The sequence below is a fragment of the Grampus griseus genome (assembly GCF_964374135.1).
Source record: "Grampus griseus genome assembly, chromosome: 2".
Taxonomy (NCBI): domain Eukaryota; kingdom Metazoa; phylum Chordata; class Mammalia; order Artiodactyla; family Delphinidae; genus Grampus; species Grampus griseus.
Genome location: NC_139018.1, coordinates 141,726,258 through 141,750,932, shown reverse-complemented (window position 1 = coordinate 141,750,932; position 24,675 = coordinate 141,726,258). Strand labels below are relative to the sequence as shown.

The 24,675-nt window shown below is 42.5% G+C and overlaps 1 protein-coding gene across 1 annotated transcript in view; it reads right to left on the bottom strand.

Annotated features, from left to right (window-relative positions):
* SH3GL3 (SH3 domain containing GRB2 like 3, endophilin A3) overlaps positions 1 to 54 on the bottom strand; it is a gene marked incomplete at its 5' end in the record, with an annotated part of 145,268 nt that extends 145,214 nt beyond the window's left edge. The window contains one exon of the mRNA XM_082647459.1: positions 10 to 54. Coding sequence (XP_082503585.1) covers positions 10 to 54 — 45 coding nt within the window. The remainder of the gene's footprint in view (positions 1 to 9) is intronic.
* Between the last annotated feature and the right edge of the window lie 24,621 nt (positions 55 to 24,675).

Here is a 24,675-nt window from a genome sequence, read left to right as displayed (position 1 = left end):
CCTCCCTACCTGGCTGGCTTTGTGGAACTGCTTCTTCAGCCCCGCCACCGACATCTCGACGGCGCCCGGCCGGGGCTGGATGGTCTCTGGGCTCTGCCGGGCCACGCGGCCGCGACACGCTGGGGAAGCGGGCGCCGGGGCCGGTCCCCGCGCGGCTGGGCTCCCCGGGCCAGCCTCCCACGGCCACGGCCACAGCCACAGCCGCTGTCACACTCGCACACACGCGCACACGCTGATGGCAACACTGCGTTCCAAAGCCCCTGCGCAGCCCATTGGCCAAGCCGCGGCGGTATGCAAATGAGGCCGCTGGGGCCGCCCACGCTTCATTGTTGCGTGGAGACCCGGGAAGACTGGAGCTGCTGGGAAAATGGGCCTGGGAGGCTGGGCGTGGGGATGTCCTGGGGTCCGGAGAGCAGAGCCACACAGGGCTGCTTGCTGGGCGTTGGACGGGATGCATCTGGCATTACGATTGCCCTGGATGGGGAGAGAGAGATCACCTTTCTATGCTTCTGGGACTTGGTGCGAAACCTGCTTTTGCTCATAGGCAATATCGCCTCCCTCAGGCGCATTTTCGGTAGGTTTCTGGTTTTTCAAAGCGACGCTCCGAAATACGCCTAAGTGGGGAGAAATGGAACGGGACAGAGGACCTGCAGTAGGAGGAATTAGTCTGTGGGCGGCTGGTCTGTCTGTTCTTAACCCCATTCGGTACTCTGGGTACAATCTGGTCCTCTAGGAGCCCAAGAGTTATCGGGTAATTTGTTAAATACCGCGCTCGCCTCCATAGAGCGCTGAGCCCACTGTCAACTGTATTAAGAGCAGCTATCTCCAAGGAGCCTTAAACAGTTCGCTTTGTATCCAGGGGAATTCACCGGAGGACGAACCCAGCTCCCTCGGTAACTCCTACCAGTTGTGTCAGTTACAGAGTGTTCTTTTTCAGAGAGACCGGAGCGCCCATGTGCGCGGAGGTCCAGCCAGGTGTCTGGAGCATCCCACTGATCTTCATGTCAGAGCTGTGCCCAACAGGTCAGCATCTAAGCGGAATCTGGCCTCCAAAAGTCCTTAGGGCTCCCAAAAGACCTAGAACCCACTCTTAGCAACGCTTAACACTGAAAGATACAACCCTCTTCCTCCTCCAGTCTTCACCTAAAAGAAAGAAGCTCCTCTCTCTGGACCCTCAACAGATCCCATCTGGGATGACCAAGAGCCCCGGTTTACACCTGTTCCCTGGCGTCCACTCCTGGCATCCTGAATTTCTCCAGGATGAAAGTCACATGGGCTCTCCTTTGCCATTAGCTCCCAATTCCCTTATCCCTGACTTCATCCTAGTGAGGATTGGGCTGGTAACTACATCTCCCTGTGCCTGTTTCCTCACTTTCCTTTTAGAGGGTGCAAACAGGAGCATTCTTCCTCTGATATGGGAGAAAACAAGGAACTTAGTGAAGAAGATAAAGGCGGCCATCCAGAGGATTAATTAGTGTGACTTGCATGAGTGCTGTGGGCTTGACTGGCCTACATACAGCTGACATCAGCCACAGATAGGTAACTAGAAGGTATGAGGGTGGTAACAGCTAGGTCCAAATAGCATAGCAAGATGACCTGTCCACAAAACAGGCTGAACCCCACTCAACGGCAGGCTCTGCCCCAGGGGAACTGCCACTAAGGCAGGGGCGGCTGGGGGCCGGGCCATCTGGAAGGGGCTCACCTGCCTTCTTTCTCTGTGTCCAAGAGTAGTCTAAGTAGAACAGATTTGAAGGGACTTCTCCCTAAACGAGTCTGACTCTGTGCCCTTTGGGAAAGGGGGTGATTTATTTAAAACTTTTTGGCCTTTTTTCCTTGGTTGATAGCATATTCCAATTCAGTTAATTCTGGTAATTTATCTCTTCATTTCATCAAGTATAGAATTATAAGTGTATTCTCATCATTTTTTTAATGTCAGAATCGTTCATGTACGTTTTTCCTTCATAAAAGTATTTGTGATTTTTCTTAGTTTTTTCTGTGATAAGACTCAGAGGTTTGCCAATTTTGTTGGTCGTTTAAAACAGTTCTTGGGACTTTCCTGGAGGTTTAGTGGTTAAGACTCTGCACTTCCACTGCAGGGGGCACAGGTTCCATCCCTGGTCAGGGAACTAAGATCCCGCATGCCACACAGTGCAGCCAAAATAAATAAATAAATAATAAAATTCTTTTTTCAGTTCTTGAGTTTATTCATCATTGCTATAGATTTTTTTCTCTCATTAATTTCTATCTTTATTATACATTCCTTCCTTCTGTTTTGTTCAGGAGATTGAAGTTATTCACAACAGAAACTGATCCTAAGCTGGAAAAGAATGTATTGGAGAAGGATTATCAGGCAGCCCAGAGGTTCAGGGGATGTAGGGAACCAGGTGGGGGGGGATGAGCAGGAACTAGGAATCTGAGTGGTCAGATCTCCAGCATGTCCAGGGGTGCTTGTTGGGATGTGCTGGTTCCACCACATGTTCAGGCTGTGGCTACCAGAATGAAGGCTAAGCTGTTTCTGCTTCTTTCAGGTACTCACTCCAGATTCAAAGTTCCAGGGGGCAGCATCTGATGAGCTAAGTCTAGATGTTATGCCCCGGCTCTAGAGTCTAAGACCCACACCATGGTGTATTTCCCCAATATAGGAAGAAGCTTCAGATGCCAGGTAGCCAAAAAAGGTATCTACAAACAACAGCAACATGAATGCCCACGAATGTTTATCTGGGAACTCCTTAATCCTTTCAGTTGAATGTGTTTTATTTATTTCTATACTTTCTTGTTTTATAATCAACACATGTAAAACTATGAATTTTCCTCCTGAGTATGGCTTTGGCTTCACACTTTGTTTTCATTATGTAGTATAGTTCTTCTGATTGTTTTAAATAAATTTTTAATTGCAATTATAAAGAGGAAATAACTCTTTGATCCAAATGTTATTCAAGACAATTTTTTAAATCTTTTCTAGGTGGTTTGATTTCTATTATTCATGATATATGAAATTTGAGACTTGTGGTACTATTGTCAAATAACATGTCTTGAAGGTTTTTTTTAACATAGTCTATTATGTTTCATTTTATAAATGTACCACAGAGGTTTGAAATAATGTGTATTCTCAGTTTCTAGGATACAGTTTTTCAGTTCATGGGTAACAGGAGCATGTGTTCTACCAAAGCTCCTAGCTCAGAGGGAGATTTCAAAGACGTGCTAGCTGGAGCCACATTGGCCAGTTCAAGGCTTGCCTTTTACATCACCATCACCCCTCCAGGACCCAAGGGCCCATAGCTCCTCAATCTGTTTAGGGAAGGAGTATACAAATGTCTTGGGCTATCTGACAGAGTTGTCTACATGGTATGAAACCAACGGGAGAGTCCTGAAGCACAAACAAGCATCACCCTAAACTGAAGGATCTTTGGGCACTTGGTGGTCTTCAAGGTAAATGAAAAGAGGGATGCTGTGGTTGTCTCTGGCACTCTGGACAGATGACCCATGTTCTGGCAGAGGCTTGGGTGTTCTCCTATGTTCCTTTCCTTGTAGTCCTTGGCTCTCCCCTCCACTTTCCCTTCCCTGGTCCACAGAGTACTATGCTAATGTGCATTCACATCTGTCTGTCTTGTGGTCGGGCCAGCTTTTGAATCTAGTATTTGCAGCTCTTGTGTCTGGTCCTGGCATGAGTGTCACATTTCTCAGTGTGGGCAGGAGCAGAAGAGCCTTGGGCAGGGGACTGAGGGGGAGAGAAGCCTACTGATTAATGTCTCCGAATATTATCCCATCATGTATCTCATAAATCAAGTCTTCTGAGCTTATTGTTCAAATGTTCTGTGTCCTGATTTCTTCTACTTCGCTTACCAGAGACTGAGAGAAGTCATCTACAGTCTCTTGTTACAATTATAATTATGTCTGTTGTGCCTTCATTTGGGAGTTTGCCTTTAAATATTTTAGGGCTGTCATATTTTGCCTGTGTTTGTGACTGCCATATCTTCCTTGTGGATTGGAATTTTATCCATATAAAATAACATATCTGTCCTACAGATATGTTATTTTACTGTTTTACTTTGTCACATGTAATTTTTTTGTATCCCTACATTTTGTTTGTATGTGCTTCATATGACCTAATTGGTCCTTTTCCTCCTGTCTCTTCTTTTTTCCAGCTTTATTGAGATTAATTAACATACGTGTCATATTACATAAGTTTAAGGTGTACTGTGTGATTTGATACACATATATATTGCAAAATGATCACACAGTAAGGTTAGTTAACACCTCCATCACCTCATTTGTCTTTCTTTTTTCTTTTTCTTTTTTTTTTTTTTTTTTGGTGACATGAGAACATTTAAGATCTACTCTCTCAGAAACTTTAAGTATACATCCTTTACTTTTGACCTTTCATTTTGTTTGGCATGTGCTCTTATAAAGAGAATAAAATTTAATTTTGTTTGTGGGCCAAAATGTTTTAAATGTATTTTCCTAGAGAGATTTAAAGCATTCATATTTATTATGAAAAGGATATATTTGGTCCTAGTTTTGTCATTTTATGGCATGTTATCTGGGGTTTTTTCCCCCCTTCAAATAGCTCCTTCTATCACTAGTATCTATTTGCTTCAAAGGTTTTCTTTGCTTTTTCTTCCCCTCTACTTTTGTGAGTTATGTACCCAATTTTTACCCACTAGCAGTTATCATTGTTCTATAAAATATTTGAACATATATTGTCTATCAACATCAATAATTAAACGTTGTAGGGAAGCCATAGCATGATTAGAATGAGCAGCAGCCAGGGCGCATGGACTAGGGCCACCTCGTCACCTCCTTCAACTTAAACCAGATCATGCTCTAGCCCCAGCCAGGTGAAAAGCCTCCAGCAAAGACCAGAGTGGGTCCAGTTGCCTTTGTCTGATACAGAAAAAGAACCAGTTTGAGACTAGGATGCAGGGTGTTGGTTTTAAGCCAGGGAGGCAAAGATGGAGAGAAAACAAACAGAAATTTTGAGATAAAAGAAGAGCGAAATTATTTTAAATTCAAAATAAAAGTTTTCACAAGTATATATTTTCCATGATACAATAACACCTAGAATTTGAAACTATCAAAAAGTCAAAAGGAGGAAATTTTACCTTTGGAATCACCATTGAAACAACGGCTCTTAATATATTTTTTTTACAGCCTTTTTCCCATGCAAAATTTAAACACAGCAGGGTCATGCCTATGTGTACTACTTTATTTTCTTTATTCTCTTAATTACATGAGCATTTTCTATACTGTCTAGTCTTCACACACATTATTTTCATGACAACTTAATAACCACTTATGTAGACATGTCAAATTATATTTGATCATTTTCTATTACTACTCACTTAAAGGATTTTTCCCCAAAATTTTTCATCACTTAAATAACGCTACATTAAACATCTTTTTCCATATTAGGATTTCTTTCTGTATTTAAGAATAGTTCCTTAGAATGGATTCCCAGATGTGAAATTAGTGCATCAAAGACTTGAACAGTTCTAAGTGCAAACTGCCATTTATGTAGCATAGTTATAATTGCTCCCACCCTCCATGGTCATTAGAGGAAAATCTTACAAAAAGGGAGGGGGTGTCAAAGAGACATGCATCTACATCTTCCATTTGCCTTGAATTCCATGACTTGAAGCCTGTGGCCTGATATAAGCTCCAGATTGCAGTTCTTGGCAGTCTTTGGAGAGCTGAGTTCAAATACTGACGTCTTAAATAATCCTAAAATGTTAGTTTAACCATGGCCTCTCAATTTCCAGCTTTACTCTTTTTTTTTTCTTGAAAAAAACCTCTCACCCAGACTCCTTTCTGGGGAGGCACTCTGGGTTACTCATGCGTGAAAGGGTGGAGCTCTGGCCCATTATGTGGCAGTGGTGCATTATGCCAAGTATTTAGATAGACCAGACCTAGAAGCATTCCTTCCCTCAATTTAAAATCTCCACATACCTGGTTGCGCAGAAAGTTGCGAGCATGGCTATTATTTTGCGTTCCTCGTAACTTCACAGGCCTTTTATTTTGCACATCTGGGAAAGATGTGTGCCCATCGATGAGGTAACAGAGCAGACATGATGAATCCCAGATGCTGAACATGGCAATTTGCCTTGAACTTGCAAGATCACAACTGGGAACAAATGTATAGATTTTCTTCACTTATTGTTTTACATGAAGCTGATGGAAAATCAATTGATGGGTTCCAGAAAAGGCCAGAGAAATCTTTCCATTTTAAAATGTAGAGGAAAAACACTGAAGTATTTTTGTGTGTTTAAAAATGAGGATTGGGCGAAGGGCTGCAATAAGCACACAGTGAAAGTAAATATAATTAACTGGTGAATTAATGTCTTTCATAGTTATACACAATGCATGACTCCATTGTTCTGTACTCTAAAAATGTTCAGTTAGAATTCTGGGTCATGGTGTAATGCTAATTAGAATTTGTTAATTGCATAGGTGCAGTTTTCATTTTCACATTTTACCCCAGAAGATTTACTTTTAAACAAACGCCAGGGATGAGGAATTAGTGAGTGGTGACCTCATGGCTTTTGCAAACTACTGCTGCCACCTTGTGGTGCTTCTGAGAAGTGGCAGAGGTAAACCTTTAGGAACCATAAGTTTATCAGACAGTGGTCAGTTGCATGTCATTTACTTATAATTTCAAAGTTTTTTAAGAGCACACTAGCACCTCTAGTCTTGTCACAGAAGCTCATCTGAATGGTGTTGAGTGCAAAATGCTGCTTCAGTTTGGATACCCTGAGATCCTGGATCGCTTCTGGGACTTTGGCTAATCAAGGGTTCTCTTGCAGTTCTTACTGTGTAAGAATCTCAAGAAGAGCTGTTCTGTCACTAAAACTTTAACCAGAGAGGTAGGAGGAGAATAAGTAGAGAATGATGGTCATGGTACTAAAGGAGGAATTTCAAGAAAGAGGAAGTGGCCAATAGAGCCAGTGGTTACTAAGCAGCCCCCTGCATCCCAATTCTATCATTATCTATCCCCTTTTCCTCAATTTACTTTTTCCTCTTTACTCTAGATACTATTTTAATAATACCTAATTTTTAATTTTGTATCATCCAGCTCCACTCCCAGAATGAATAAAAAAGCTCTATGGCCGCACTGTTCAATAGAACTTTCCATGATGATGGAAATGTTCTCTCTCTGTGCTGTCCAATACTGAGAACCACTGGCCAACTGCGGCTATCAATCACTTAAACGGTGGCAACTGTGGCTCCCAATTTCTACTTTATTTGGTTTTAATTAATTAAAACTTAAATAGCCACATGTGGCTAGTGGCTACTGTGTTGCGCAGAGCAGCTCTAGAAGGGTAAGAGACTATTCTACTCTATTTACTGCTGTGCTCCCAATACCAGAAGATGACATGGAGGCCTAGAGCCACTCCAGAAACATATTCATTTAGTGAATAAATGACTATGAAGACGCAAAGTAGTGTATTAGATTTAGCAAGAAGTTGTGTGTTTGGGGGGCGGGGGTGATTAGGGAGGAGCTGTGGTCAAAGTAGATGGAGTTGAAAAGCCAAGGAAATGTGAGAGGTTGCTGTTCGTGTTGCGTATTCAAGGTGATATGAGCAACGGTCCTGCCCTCACATCAAGGTGATGTGAGCAACTGACTCCCATGGAATGGCGAGAGTCAGCTCTGCAGCCAGAGGCTGGACTAAAGGCCAGGAATCCTGCCAGGATGGTCAGCAGAGGGAGGGACCACAAGAAACAGGGTTGTCCCATAGGCACATCTGGGCGGGCATCCACAGCAGTGCTGCCATGGAGGACAGGGAATTCCCACCCGCTGTGGCCTTGTCCTTGAACCTGCAAGTTCCCCAGCTCGTTAAGTGGACCATGAGGTTGATAACAATGACCTGACAGGTATGGTAGGACTCAGGGAAACTTTGTCAAATGCATGAGACAGTCTCATTAGTATCATTATTACACATGGCTTATTTCTCTTCTGGTCACTGCTCAGAGTTGCATAGAAGTCTGTGGGCCCTCACTGGCAGGAGATTCTGGCCCTGGACCCCAGGAGTCCAAGCTTGCACGTATCCTCTACCCGTCTCTACTCCAGGCACCTACTGGGACTAATGCTCTAACTGTGTCCCCATTCCCCTTGGGAAAAATGTCAAATTCCTTTTATAACATGTGCCAAATGAAGCACTGAAGGACATTAAGACATCGATTCTCAGGACCTAGAGGTAATAATTATGGAATTGTAGATCACTGAATCATTCTAAGAAAACCCAAAAAGACGCATTCAATTTTAAGAAAACAATGCTTGCTGGGCTACTAAAAAGTGTGCTTTTCTCCACCCATTTTCCTATAAGCCCCCATTTTTCAGGGGATAAATCAATCCCCAGTTGAATTCATATCCTCTTTCCACTGCCCTTGTGAGAAGAAACTGGGGTTCCCTTTAAGTGTAGGATTTGATGCATTTACAGATGTAGCAGAAATGCCCTTAGCATCTGATATTTCAAGAATCTCCCACTTGTTCTGTATGTGCCTCTTGTAATCATACAAGAAAAGTTTACACAGTGTCTGTGTTGATTTGTATTAATATTTTTAAAGTTGGTTCATTGCTGTTATGATTACTGTCTATAGGGGGCAGCGAGGGACCTCAAAGTGAAACAGCAGAACTTCACGCATGGTCAAATGTGAGATTCCATAGCTCTCTAGAGCAGTGCTTCTCAATCTTTAATGTCTACATGAATCCCCTGGGTATCTAGTTAGAATGCAGGCTCTGATTCCCTGGGTCTGCAGTAGGCCCCAAGGCCTAAGATTCTGCATATCTAACAAGCTCCCAGGTGATGCCAGTGCCACTGGTCCAGGGACCACATTTTGAGTAGCAAGGCTGTAGATGACAGTCTTATAGAGACCCCAGAGGCAGCTTTTCTTATTTAACACACGCTCATTATATGAATAGTGGGCATGCACCATAAACAGCTCCTTGTGTTTAAGCGAACTGGATGGATGGAAAACAACTGAGTTACAGGTATGTCTTTCCCTTGGCCATGGGGGCAACATTTTCTCTCCTGTGGCTCAGCAACTCTGCTGGTAAACTTCAGAGGCTGGTATTATTTGTCATCACCTTGGCCCAAGTGGGTGTTGGATTCTGAAACTGATTTTGTCCAAACAGTAGAATGTGACCTCACCCCTGAAGCATGGAACCAGGGGCCCGCAACCACCTTCTGTGGCCTGGGCCATATCAGGCCCCTGGATGTGCAAAGGGAAGAAAGTCGCAGTATATATGGTACATGCCCCTGTGCACTCTCACGGCAAGCCTGTGAGATACGTACAGTCTCTCATTCAAAGCTCAGAGAGACAACGCGTCCCCAGCAAGAGGTGATTGATCCATCTCTCAAACTCAGGCCTCGGAAGTCCACCCACTGGCCTGGAGAGAATCAGGACTTTAATGTGTATAAATACTCCTTGCCCTAAAGTCCACTTCAGTAAGGTTCATTCAGTTAACACACACGTATTGAGCACTTGCTATGCACCTGGCCTTGTGCTGGGGGCTGGACCAGCAGAGATGAATCCATTTGTCCTGTAGGAGCAGACGTTTGAAACTTGTGAGTAGGTTTCCAAGGAGAGTCTCATGCAGCCTTAGGAGAAGCTGGAGTCGAGTGAGCTGACTGGTGTCTGTCCCTACCACTGGCCCCTCAAGGTGCTTTTCCCTGACCAGGGCAGTCATATGGTGTATTACATAGAGGCTGGATTCTTTTGTGCCCTAACATGATCCTTATTTCTATAGTAAGCTGTGACTTTATTCTCCTCCCAACCAGACTCTGAACTGGAAAACACAGCTTAGTAAGCATGTATTGTATTGGTTAGCACCATTCCATTCTCGTGACTTTTCCTTCCTCCTGACCCTTATGCACCCTCTGCCCACCCAGGCCGGGGAACAACAGAGCTGATGCAGCCGAAGTGACGGAGGACCATCAGGGGTACTGACACACACGCTGCCCCCCATCCTCTTCGTGGGCTGGAAGCTTACCTCAAGCAAGCTGCTGGAAGATGAAGCTTTGTCTGGCCCATCTCTGTACAGGCGTGCGCGCGCGCGCACACACACACACACACACACACACACACTGACTAGTACAGAACCTAATGAACTCTGTCACCCCACAAAATTTGAGAAGTAAATGAGTGACTTAAGATCTCGCCCGTGGGTTGGCAGAGCATGAATGGATTGACGTTTAAGTTCATTAGTTTTAGGCAAAACTGACCAAAGCTGTTAGAAGTGAGGATCCTGGTAACCTGTGGGAGGGGCAGTCAGGGCTGGAAGGGGTCCCAGGGAGGCTTCTGGGGGCTATTTATGTTCCATTTCTCAGACTGGGTGCAGGGTACGTGAGAGGGTTCACTTTGCTGAAATACATTAAGCTGTACTCGTAAAGTATGTGCACTCCTCTAGATGCACACACACACACAAAAATACACGAAGTTCATAACTTTGAAAGATTTTCACTACACAGAACAGCCATTTTAAAAACAGGAATTGAATCATAATGCTTAAATCAATGACAATGAACAAATGCCCTGAATTTTCTCCTTTGCAGATCCATTGCTTCTTAAAAACAAAACAAATCACCAATTACCTAATCTTGGCCACCCCCGTGCAATACATTTAAGGCTAGAAACTTCAAAAACAGCCCATCTCTTCTCTGTTTTCCATTCTGCTTTTGCTCTCCCCCCACTGATGCTTGTTGAACGACCTCACCTGATTTTTATATAGAAAATTGAGTCCATCTGGTGTTAGCTCCCTCCAGCCCCCTCCTGCCCACTTGAATGTGATCCTGGGAACCCACGTTTTCCTCCCCTGCTTCCCTCTGATGGTGAGGGAAAGGAGCCCCACCTCCTGTTCACCTCTCTGTAGCTCACTCCCCAGGAGTCTGGCCCTGACACACACCTCCAGGAGGGGGGCATCCCCTCCTCACAGGCAGCAAATGCTGGATGTTCCAGACTTGGCCCCAGCCCATTTGCAAGGTCTTCAGTTTCAGGAAAAGAGCCCGAGCTGCTTCTCCACCCCCCGAGGACATTGGTAGAATCATCCCCTGAGATCTGAGTTTACCTTTTATACAATCTTGACCCTTTGACTTTTGTCTTATATTTCCTGACTTCCAGACATATGCGGGGCCTAATTTTAAGTGGCTTTGGAAGTTTAGATGTTCGGGCTTTTGCAAATAATTTAATTTCAGGCCTGAAATGCTCAAGTTTCTCTGAAAACCTAGAACCTTTTAAACTCTTTAAACTGGGTGCTTCAGCTGTACAGTCTGAGAGTTGGAGGCCCAGGCCTGGTCTTTCTGTCCTCCATAAAACCCAGCTAAAGTGTCTAGCAGGGAAGTACCAGGTGCCACCCAATCTGGGTTTAACCTGCTGGAGGGCTCTGGAGAAGCCCAATTTGCCTAAAAGCTAAAATATCCATTCCCTTAATGATACATTTCCCCAAAATTCATAGTTGTATGATCTATTTTAGTTCACATATGATAAAGTAGTCTCTAGCCCCTACAGCATCCATGCATTCCCATGGGCACCCAACCTGGGGAGTGGAGTGTAAGCTTGCTTCCTCAACTGGACATCTTCTTCAGGACACAACCTGCACAACTGCCCATGGCACCCCTGTCCACTCTTTTGGAGATATTTTAGGTAAATTTTGACATCTTTCTGCTTCCTCTACTTTTGATCATATCAGTAACTATTTTTTAGCCACTCCTTCTAAGGATACTTCAACTTTATTTTCATGTTTATAGTACATATTTAACAAATGCCCAGAATTTATACCCAAGGTATCAGATTTATCTCTTTGAAGTGTCTTAGTTCCACTTTACTCTTTAAAAATGTGTTTTACAGAACTTGGTACACCATAGGGAATTATTAATCAAATTATATAACATATAGAAGGTTTATGCCAAATTAGTGAGGCCTGCCCAGATGGTTAGAATGAAGAGGCAAGAGATATAACATCAGTGTACTCAGCTCCACTGCACTTTGTTTTTAAAGCTATATAAATAAATAAAAGGATTAGGCATCACAAAATACTAATTAATACATCCAACATATTTAAAATATATTTGTGGTTTTTCTCTCCTCCACTCTTTTCCTAGAGCCCATGCCTTGCAAGGCCAAGATAATTGAAAAGCATGCTCATAACATAACCCGAGTCTGGGAAGAAGGTAGACACTCTTTTTTTTTTAACATCTTTGTTGGAGTATAATTGCTTTACAATGTTGTGTTAGTTTCTGCTGTATAACAACGTGAATCAGCTATATGTATACATATATCCCCATATCCTCTCTCTCTTGCGTCTCCCTCCCACCCTCCCATCCCACCCCTCCAGGTGGTCACAAAGCACCGAGTTGATCTCCCTGTGCTATGCGGCTGCTTCCCATTAGCTATCTATTTTACATTTGGTAGTGTATATATGTCCATGCCACTCTCTCACTTCGTCCTAGCTTACCCTTCCGCCTCCCCATGTCCTCAAGTTCATTCTCTACGTCTGTGTCTTTACTCCTGTCCTGCCCCTAGGTTCTTCAGAACCTTTTTTTTTTTTTTTAGATTCCATATATATATGTGTTAGCATACGGTATTTGTTTTTCTCCTTCAAGGCAGACACTCTTCAGGATAATAAAATACAGGAGATATGCCAGCAGCACAAGATAGCTGATATATTTTAGATAATCCACCTGGAGACCAGATGACCATAATGGCCTTTCTCCATCCAACCAGCAGGATGTGAGACTCCCTCCACCCTGTCTGCAGCAATGGGCAAAAGAGAGAAATCCACTCCAAAGGACTAATCCACAGACTGACAATGCACACCCAAGGTCATGGCCAAAAGCAGCCATTTTAGGGAGAATATGAGGAATAAAAGGACTGGGGATGGCAAGGAAGAGTTCCAAGGGAAACTGTTTCCGCTCATGCGCTGAGTAGTTATTACAGACTGAGGTCAAGCATGGAAGATATACTGAGAAGACAAATAAACATGATTGTCCATAAAGGTCCCTTAAAACTCTATGGCCTACTGCTCCTAAATGGTACATGGGCATGAACTGGGTAGACAAATCCCTACCACCCCTTTTTACTCCGAACAGATTGATTCTATCACTAGAACATAAGTTAAGAATTGACTGAAGGAGGTTTTCAGCTAAACAAAGCAGACATAACACATGTTTATCTCCACCTCTTCCCAAAATCACACGGAAGGACACTAAAAGAATTAGAAAGAGAACAAGAGAAGAGATGACAGACTAGAGATGTCAACCAAATTTGGGGAAATTGAAAACAGTTGAATAAATGGTGCTGCCTTAGCTGAGCTCTGAGAACAAAAATCTGACTGCCTGCAGAGGAGATGAAACTGGTGAAAAACTGATTCCCAGTACAGAAGCCTGGAAAGTTTCAGAAATCAAGGCACAGGCACCTTCAAAGAGAAAGAATAGGGTGGGTTTGGCAGTGCAGGGCGGAAAGCAGAACTGGTTTAAACCTCTAAAAAGGAGGAGCTGGGCCCCCAGATTCCAAGCCCAGGCCACAAAGCCACGGGAATGACCCTGCCTCTCTTTGCAGAAAACAGGAGACTCATCCTCCAGAGAGGCTGGACCAGAGAAACACCGGGAATGGAGAAGTAAAAGTGGGTGAGGCCCTCCTTCCCCCACCCCACCCCCACTCAGTTCTGAGAATGCTGGCTCCAGGAGGGCTGTCTCTAAGGGAAAACCATGGAACTGATAGATTAGTTGGTGTGTTTGACTGCACAGGAAGACTGTTAGAGTTCTTCTAGAATGTTTGGGGCTGAATCAATGATAAATAAGTGCTATAAAACTAAGTGAACAAAAAATAAGGCAATTATTTAAAATGATATAATAAGGGAAATAAAATCATAATACAGGGACTTTCCTGGTGGTCCAGTGGGTAAGACTCTGCGCTCCCAATGCAGGGGGCCTGGGTTCAATCCCTGGTTGGGGAACTAGATCCCACATGCATGCTGCAACTAAGAGTTTGCATGCTGCAACTAAGAAGCCTGCATGCCGCATCTAAGAAGCCTTCATGCCGCAGCTACAGAAGCCCACAGGCCGGAACGAAGATCCCGCGTGCAACAACTAAGACCCGGCACAGCCAAAATAAATAAATAAATATTTTTAAAAAATCATAGTAGTGGTATTATGATACCAGTACATGGTATAGCTGTGAACAATATTTGCATAATTATAATAATGACAATACAAAAGATTAATTTGACATAAAACTATATAAATTGGGAAGATGGGGAGGGGCATGTATGGTGGTTTAGGAAACATAATAGTATTTTAACAGTAGGAGGTCAATAGATGACTTCTAAAATTAAAAAAATCACAACTAGTAATATAAGCATGTTGTATAGAAATAACAAAGTTTAAAAAGAGAGAAAGAGAAGAAAAGGCTGAAAGATTTAAAAGCATGTATTCTGAGTGGTGGAGATGGGGAGCAAAAATTGAGGTACAGGAAGCCTGGGGTAAAGGACTGCTTCCTTTCCTGTAAGGCAGGGACTATCATTTGACTTCTAAAATTATGTACACGTACTGCTTTAGTAAGAATTAAATTACATTTCTAAAAGGAATTTGTTGGACATTCTTTAGAATTAGGTGTGCATGTGCTCTGGGTTGAGAGGGAATTAGACCACCCCTTTGCTCCCCTAATCACCAGCAGATGTGTGGATTTCTTCAGAGTCTGAGAGAGGGATGATAAGAGACCACAACATGGACAGCAGCCTAGCAGCTGACCAGTGAGGCTGATTTGCTTTACGGGCTGCTTCATTCTTCCCTCCAACCTAAAGGCCATAGATGTCTGGGATTACGGAACTGTGGTGCAGTGCCTCCTATGCCCGTTTGAATTCCATAAAACTTAGTCAAGAGGTTCCTGCTTTGGCAGCTGAACAATGGTTTCCAGGGGTATAAGTATCCCCAGCACAAATGGTAATGTTGCTTGGAGGGGAAAAGAGATTTACATAGAAGCAGCAATGATATCTGTGCTAGAGCTATTGGAAAGGCACCCAATTTGGAATGGATGTGTCAAATGAGGACTGGGATCACACCTTATTTTGCAACATAGAAGACACTTCCTATTCAGGCCTCCCAGAGGAGATGCTAGGAGAGGTGGCCTAGAAACTAGTGTGTACACCTTCGTTGTGTGGTGCAATTAGAGGGACGGCGAATTCATGGAAAAAATGGAGCTGGTCTTCCACATGTGCTGGTGCAGTGACTAGGCAGGCGTCTGGGGGGCTTAATTAGTGTGTGCATGGTATAGTTTTTTCATCCTTTAGTTTTAACCCATGTATGTCTTTATTTTAAAGCAGGTTTCTTTTTTTTTTTTTTCTTTTTGCGGTACGCGGACCTCTCACTGTTGTGGCCTCTCCCACCGCGGAGCACAGGCTCCAGACGCGCAGGATCAGCGGCCATGGCTCACGGGCCCAGCCGCTCCGCGGCATGTGGGATCTTCCCAGACCGGGGCACGAACCTGTGTCCCCTGTATCGGCAGGCGGATTCTCAACCACTGCGCCACCAGGGAAGCCCTAAAGCAGGTTTCTTGTAGATAGCATATAGTTGTTGTTTTTTTTTAATTCAAGCTGACAATCTCTGACTTTTAATTGGAATGTTTAAACCATTACATTTAATGTAATCATTAATATGGTTGGGTTTATATCTACCATCTTGCTATTTGTTTTCTATTTCTCCCATCTGTTCTTTGTTCCCCTTTTCCATTTTTCCTATTTTCTTTTGTGTTAATTAGGTACTTTGGGGGATTCCATTTTGTTTCCACTATTGGCTTTAACTATAGCCTTTTGTTGTATTTTTTTTAGTAGTTGCTTTTGGGTTATAACATTCACCTCTAACATGATAGTCTACCTACAAATAAAATTACACTATTTTACTTATTATACATATTATACATGAAGCTTAAAAGAGTATACTTCTATTTCCCCCTCCTATCCTTTGTGTTATTTTCATCATACTTTTAAATTCTACGTATGTTATAAATACCGCAATACATTATTATTGTATTTACTTTAAAAGGTCAATCATCTTTAAAACAAAATTTCAAATTAAAAAATGTATTTTATATTTACTCACATATTTAACATTTCTAGGGCTCTTCTTTCTTTTGTATAGATCTCAGTATCAATTTGGTGTCATTTTCCTTCTGCCTAAGTAACTTCCTTTTTTTGCTCAGATCTACTGGCAGTGAATATCTCAGCTTTTTTGTGTGGAAAAGTTCTTATTCCACTTTCATTTGAAAGATATTTTCAAAGGTATTTTTGAAAGATATTTTCACTAGGTATAAAATTCTAGGTTTACAGTTTTCTTTCAGTGCTTTAAAGATGCCATTCCATTGTCTTCTGGCTTGCATCTCTTCTGACCAGTAGTCTACAATATTTCTCTTTGTTCATTTGTATGCACCGTTCCTTTAATTTCTAACTGTCTTGTGAAGTTTTTTTCTCTGTATCTCTTATTTTCAGCAATTTGATTTTGATGTTCCTTACTGTGGTTTTCTCTGTTTGTTCTACTTGGGGTTTGCTAAGAGTATTAGTCAGCTTGGACTTCTATAACAAAATACTATAGACTGGATGGCTTCAATAACAGACATTTATTTCTCACAGTTCTAGAGATTGGGAAGTCCAAGATCAAGGTGCTGGCAGATTTGGTTCCTGGGGAGAGCCTTCTTCCTGGTTGCAAGAGGCTGCCATTCTCACATGGCAGAGAGGGAGAGAGCTCTGATCTCTCTTCCTCTTTGTATAATGGCACTAATCTCACCATGGGGGACTCCCACCTTCATAACCTAATCTAAACTGAATTACCTCCAAAGGCCCCACCTCCAAATGCCATCACGTTGGGGGTTAAGGCTTCAGCATGTGAATCTGAGTGGGGTACACAAACATTCAGTCAATAACAATGAGCTTCTTGGATGTGTGAGTTTATATATTTAAACAAATTTGGAAAACTTTTGGCTATTTTTTCTTGAAAAATTTTTATTGCCTTCCCCTTTTCTGGAACTCCAATCACACATTCCTCAGGCTTTTTCTCAATCCAGCTCTACCTAATCAGCCTTCTAACTAGAGTGATTTATTTTTTTTCTTAGAATCATTTAGTGAGTTTCTACACTATTATTTGTCAATATAATGGTGAATTTTTTATTTCTTTTTAAAAATATTTCAATGATTTTTTTCAGCTTTATTGAGACATAACTGACAAATAAAATTGTAAGATTACTTAAAGCGTACTATGTGATGATTTGATATACATATATATTGTGAAAGGATCCTCCCCATTGAGTTAATTAACACATCTATCCATCACCTCACACATTTACCTTTTTTTTTGATGAGAACATTTAGGTTCTATTTTCTTAGCAAATTTCATTTATACAATACAGTGTTCTAACCTATAGTCATCGTGACATATATACATTAAATCCTCAAACCTTATTCATCTTATAACTGAAAGTTTATGCCCTTTTACCAACCTCTCTCTATTCCTCCCAACCCTTGCAACCACTTTTCTGCTCTGTTTCCATGAGTTAAACTTTTTTCCCAGAGTCCACATACAAGTAATGCCATGCAGTATTTATCTTTCTCTGTCTGACTAATTTCACTCAGCATAATGCCCTCCAAGTTTGTCCATGTTGTCACAAATGACAGGATTTCCTTCCTTTTTAAGGATAAATGATAGTTACATGTGTACACACAAACACACACACACATAATATTAATTCTTCCAATCCATGAGCACAGAGTATCTTCCCAATTATTTGTCTTTTGAATTCTTTCATCAATGTCTCACAATTCTCAGTGTAGAGAATTAATATTGTTTAAGTGTCCATACAACCCAAAGTGCCCAAAATGTTCCACAGATTCAATGCAATCCCTATCAAAATCCCAATGACATTTTTCACAAAACTAGAAAAAACAATCCTGAAATGTGTAAGGACCCACAAAAGACCCCAAATAGCCAAAGCAATCTTTAGAAAGAAAAACAAAACTGGTAGCATCACACCTCCTAATTTCAAACTATATTACAAACTATATTACAAAGCAATTACAAAGCAATATTACAATAATCAAAACCATATGGTATTGGCAAACAAACAAAAAAGACACATAGATCAATGGAACAGAATAGAGAGCCAGAAATAAACTCACACCTATATGGTCAATTAATTTATGACAAAAGAGCCAAGAATATAGAATGGGGAAAGGATAGTCTCTTCAATAAATTGTTCTGGGAAAACTGGATATCCACATGCAAAAAAATGAAGATCTCTATCTTATACCATACATAAAAATCAACTCAAATGGATTTAAGACTTGAACATAAGACCTAAAACAATAATAAAACAATAAAACTCCTAGAAGAAAACAGGCGGTAAGCTCCTTGACATCAGTCTAGACAATGATATTTTTATTTTGGACTTAACACCTAAAGCAAAGGCAACAAAATCAAAAATAAACAAGTGGGACTACAAACTAAAAAGCTTCTGCAGAGCAAAGGAAACTATCAACAACCTATAGAAGACAACCTATAGAATGGGAGAAGATATTTGCAAAGGACATATCCAATAAGAGATTAATATCCAAAATATACAAGGAACTAAAACAATTCAATAGTAAAAACAAAAACAAATAACCCAATCAAAAAAATGGGCAGAGGAACTGAGTAGACACTTTTCCAAAGAAGACATTCAAACAGCCAACAGATACATGAAATGCAAATCAAAACCACAATGAAATATCACCTCACACCTGTTAGGGTGTCTATTATCAAAAGTCAAGAGAAAACAAATGCTGGTGAGGATGTGGAGAATATGGAACACTTGTACACAGTTGGTGGAAACATAAAGTGGTGCAGTCACTATGGAAAACAGTATAGAAGTTCCTCAAGGAATTAAAGATAGAACTACCATATGATCCAGCAATCCCACTTCTCAGTAGACGCCAAAGGAAGTTAAATCATTATCTTGGAGAGATATCTGAACTCTCACAACAGCCAAGATATGGAAACAACCCAAGTATCCATCAACAGATGAATAGATTTAAAAATGTGTGGTATATACAGTTGGCTCTCCGTATCCGCAGGTTCCGCATCTGCCATACAGAGGGTCAACTGTACTATGACATTTTATATAAGGGACTTGAGCATCTGGATTTTGATATCTGCAGGGAGTCCCATGGACACTGAGGGACAACTGTACATTCAATGGAAATTATTCAACCGTGAGAAAGAAGGAAATCCTGCCATTTGTAACAGCATGGATGGACCTTGAGGGCATTATGCTAAGTGAAATAAGTCAGACAGAGAAAGACAAATGCTGTACGATATCACTTATATTTAGAATCTAAAAAACGCTGAACTCACAGAAACAGAGTAGAAAAGTGGTTACTAGGGACTGGGGGTAGAGAAAATGAGAGAGATATTGGTCAGTAAGTACAAACTTCCAGTTATAAAATGACTAAGTTCTGGGGAATCTAATGTACAACATGGTGATTGTAGTTAATAATACTGTATTATACACTAAAGTTGCTAAGAGAATAGATCTTAAATGTCCTCACCACAAAAAAAGTAATGGTAATTATGTGATGTGATGAAAAGTTAGTTAACACTATGACAGTAATCATTTTGCAATATATATTGAATATATGTATCAAATCAACATTTTGTACACCTTAAACTTACACAATGTTATATGTCAGTTATATCTCAATAAAGCTTGAAAAAAATAAAATAAGAAGAAAAGGAAATAGATCACAGAAAGAGAAAGCTGAAAAGAAGGCTCAGGACCAGATTGAGGGTTCTGTAATCCCTCAACTTTAGTGAATTGTTCATGCTAATACAATTGCACCTAATGTAACCTAATCTGGGTGAACCCCACAGTACAGATTCTTTAGTACGTACTGCTTAGATAGGAGATTTGATCCATGGGGAAAAGCCAGTGAAGTAGAAATTGGAATTAGGCTCTTAACTGAGGAAATGAAAGTCTAGATGATCATTGAAATACCACTGGAGAAAGCTCTTCTGATTAAAACTACAGTGCTGGGCCAGCCACTCACATGGTTGGTTGTGTGGACTGTTCCCTCGGACTTAGATCACACAGGGCTGTGAGCAGATGACTATGGGGGAGGGGCACTGACCCATGTGCCTCTGAGGACCCAAGACTGTGATGTCCCAAATGAAGAGTGAATGGAGCAGGGGTGCTGGTTGAATGCTCCTCTCTCACATGTATAACAGTTGCTAGTAGTCTGAGACAAATGATGTAGACACCCAAATTTTAGAATGGAATGGAAAATGTGGCACCTAGAAACGATTATAGTTGTTCTCAGAGATGGCACTGTTCTTTCCCCCACACCGTGTCAATTTCCTCTTGCCTCAGGAATTCCTGAAGCCCTACTTTTCCCATTTCAAGTGTTTTCTGCCATCTCCCTAAGAGTGATTTGGGCAACGAAGACACATGGCCAATTGCCTTTCTATTAGGGATGCTCAATGTGCAGACATGAACATGCTGAAAATACCCAAATTCATGAAACCAAATTAGTGCAATCCCTGAGGAACATACGTGATCACCTTGCACGTTTGAGGAGATCATCCGTTTCCTCCTGCGAGTTTCTCTGCCTCCCTGCTCAGCCCCCAGTAGTTTCTCAGGGTAACTTAGAGGACCCTGTTTGGCCTGCACAATCTAGAAGAATTTTGTTGCCCATGGTTTGGGCAGCAATGTCCCGGCACGAGTTCAAGTTCTCCAAAAGGGTAACTTTCATAAAGTTTTATTAGCTAAACCCTTGCCCAATATGAAGTTTGCTCCCAATCCCCATACTTCTTCTAAATCCCTTAACAGTGAACCAGATCCCATGAGCTGAACAACAAGCTAGGAGTGTTTAATTCACTTTGTTTTCTCCCTTAACATTCCATGGTTGGTGTACCATCAGACTCCCTGCAACATTTTGTTCTACCTACAATGTACAACCTGATAGGGTCTGGAAAATTCAGATGGGGTGAGGAGGATTCAGACAAATCAGATTCGCTGGGCGGGGAAGAGTCACTCTGTGAGCAACAACCATTGGCTTCCAGAGAATACCAGACCTCTCTAGAGAAAGGGAAAGGTCAGGTTCATATATTTCCTATCTTTTATATTGTAGTGCCTGGTACAATTCACTCCAATAGGGAGTATTCTCCTTTTATGGCCCCTCAAGATACCCTGTACTAGGTGGATGCTGGTGTCTTAGTTTCATCTTCATAGTTCACATATCCATGGAAAACTGGTTAGATAAGAGAGAAGACCCATTTTTCCAAACTTCAAGTATGTCATTCCTGCAGTAGATCCAAGATCTGAGGGACAGAGATTAGATTAGCATTCCAGGCAGAAATAAGAGCATAAGCAAAGGCCCTGTGGCAGGAGAGGGCACAGACCGGAAAGAAAATCAAGGTGCTGGACCGCCAAGGCAGAGGAAGTATGGGGTGGAAGAGGCTGGGGCAGTAGTTAGAATCAGACTACACAGGGCCTTATAGGTCCTGTTAAAGATCTGGGTCTGAATCCTAAAAATAATGAGAAATTATTGAAATTTTAATAAAGCAGGAAGCAGATGAGCGGCCTGATCACATTGGCTGCATCTGTGGAGGAGCTCTGGCGTGGAGAACAGATTGGAGGGGCACTGGTGTGGAAGCAGCATTTCAGACGTGAGGCGCTGGCCGGTTGAACCACGGTGGTTCGGGGAAGCAGCAAGGAGTGAACAGATTCCAGCAACATCCTCGGGCAAAAGGGACAAGACTTGGTGACGGACCAAATGCGGGGAAGGAGGTGTCAGCAATGACCTTCCTGCCTTGGAAGCGCCCAGCGCTCAGCTCAGCTTTCCTCCTTCTCTGCTGCCTCTTCTGGAAGAGGCAGACCCCCCAGGGAAAAGCAGCGTCAAATGCTAAGTTGATCTTTTAGGTTTTCCTTTGCCTCCCGGATCTTAGCACTGTCCTTTTTCACTGCTTATTTTGGGTCTCTGAGGCCTCAGAAAGACTTTATATTTTGTCCTGTTTTTCTAGCTTTTCTCTGAGGGAGGCTTGGCCCGTCACTAGCTGAAATGGAAGAAACAGTGTCCAGTCGACCTCAGAGACTCTGATCTCTGCCCCGCCCCGTCCTGATCCCTCACAGGGTCACTGAGCTCTTGCAGTTGGGAGACCCAAGTTCTGGCCCAGACTCTACCACTGACTTTCCCTGTGACCTTGGACATGCCCCTTCCCACTCTGGGCCCCACTTTTCTCATGTGGTGTCTACCTCACATGCTTGTGGTGTGAGGTAGAATGTAAGTATATCAGGATGTTTGTTCAAGGTGATGTGACTTGTGGTCTCTAAGACCCACCTGAGAGCCATGTCCTGTAGTTTCTGCCACCAACTATGACCTTGGGCACCCAGGCAGATCAGCAGTCACTCTGCTCAGTCTGATGTCCCTGGGGTCCCTCCCAACTTCACAGCAGCTAGCCTAGTTTTGCAGAGCCTGAAGCTTATGTAATTTGGTAGACCCTCTTAAAAAAGAATACCATAGAACAAACACAAAATCAGTTATAAGTGAATATACTTTTTAGAGTGGAAAAAGAAATGTTAATGAATTCAAATTTAAGAGCTAATAAACACCTATATTAGTCAGGGTCCAGGCTGGAGGCAGAATACACAAAGTAACTGGAATGTAAGAAATGTTTAATACAAAGAATTATTCATTGGTTAAAAAAAAAAAGATTTATTGGTAACAGTGGATTAACTTAAAGGGTAAACAGAACTCTAGAGGATATAGGACTAGTAGATAAACGGAGCAACCATAAACTATAGGACTGAAAGTACCCAAGGAAGGAACAAATTTGGAAGAGCTCCCCACCCTCCCATCCCCCAGGGCTGAGATTCAGACCTTGATGGAGAGGGTATGGCTGTGGCCCAGTGGACGTGCAGAAGTTCGCTGAGGTGTCTCAGGCCAGGTCTGACAAGCAGTAAGCCACCTGCTAGGCTGTGGACTAAACTTACTCAGGAGCTCCCTTCTGGGGTGCAAGCGGAACTTGCTGAAAAGCTTCTGCAGGGGAAACGCACTGGAAAGTTGCCCATCAGGCGAGATTTGTTGGCAATCCTCCAGCTGGGTGCCTGGGAGATGTGCCAGGAGCTGGCTGTGGTGCTGGCAGTAACTGCTGAAGCCACCCGTTGGGGTGGCCCTGAAACTTGCATGGGGATAAGCACCATGGGGTGTGGCCAAAAGCCCCAGAAGCCAGAAGAGAAGCAGGAAAATCCAGAAGAAAGAAGAGAAGCGTCTTTGTCCTCCAGTGTCCCTTCAGCACCCTCCTCCAGCAAAGCTTGATATGATGCCAGCAGGCAGTGGGGAAATGGTTACATGGCTCAGCCCAGTATCACAAAGCGGAGCAAAGAAGGGTGGGTAGGAACTGAGAAGCCATAAAGTGATGGCTGGCACAATCCAGGAAAATGACCTATTTCATCACCATCATCATCACCCATTAATTGCTCGACATAACCTTATTATACATTTTTCTTACCCTTTCTGGCTTCATACTTTTGACTTTGAATGCTTGCTCATATGACACTTATTTTGTGACACTGTTTTCTACAGCAAGACTAGAAAAGTAATCCAGTATTTCTTCTAGCATGCTTGATGGAAATCTATTTTTTTAGTATTGATAGTTCAGAAAGAGTAGCCTCCACCTTCAAAGGCTTTTGTTAATGTCCCTTCTGTAACTGCACTGCTGGTCTCTTCAATAGCTTGGAGTGAGGGCCTAGGGTGCTACTGGCTGTTGAGTGGGGGACACGGGGGTGGCTTCCCAGCAGGGAAGGAGGAAGGGACAGGGCACATGTAGAGGACGGACACCCAGCTCGAGCAGCGCAGCCGAGCAGAGGTGTGCTGGGGTGGCTGCTTTCTCCACTTAGTCCTGGAGGGGAACCTGCTGAGCCTGGGAAGGGACCCCCAACAAGCTAGAGTCTTTGAGGCTTAAGCTTCACTAATTTGACCATCAGTCCACTTCTGCCACTACAGAATAGCACAACTGACTTCCTACCTGTCCTCGGAGGACTTTGGGTGGTTTCTGAAATTCTGCTTTAACCTCAAATGTTGTGGACATTATTCAAAGGCCATTACTCTTATGGAAGAGTTTTAGAAACCAGGCAGCCTCTTGGGATAAATGTCCAGACCCCTCCCAAGGGGTTATTTTAGAAGCAGCAGCGGTCACGGCAACTCTAGCCAGTTATTTTTTTAAGGACAGTTATCATGAGTACTAAGGCATAGCAAGTAGAGTTATTTTTATCTTCTTTTATCAACTAAATCACTTCTTTCAAACACGAACTAACTTTTGAAACAGGGATGGCTGTGGTCAGAATCAATATTTCCCCCAAGACAAGCCTACTTCAGAGAACAGTGCATCTCCTCCAGTTTTACTGAGATCTAACAATCCCAGACAGGACGCACGCAGGAGGACGACTAATGATTTTCCAGTTCCGGTCCCGCCCCTCCCTCTCCAACACCCCTCCGTCCAACCTATATTCTGGGCCACTCTTTCTTGGATGGAAAACTAGAAAGATTTGACATGTTGTTAACTATATTCTTGTTCATGGTTTTTACCCCAGATTTCTATACATTCCTGAGTAGAAAAAAATACAGGCACTGGAAAGTTTAAGGCTAATTTTTCCCAAAGGTTATTC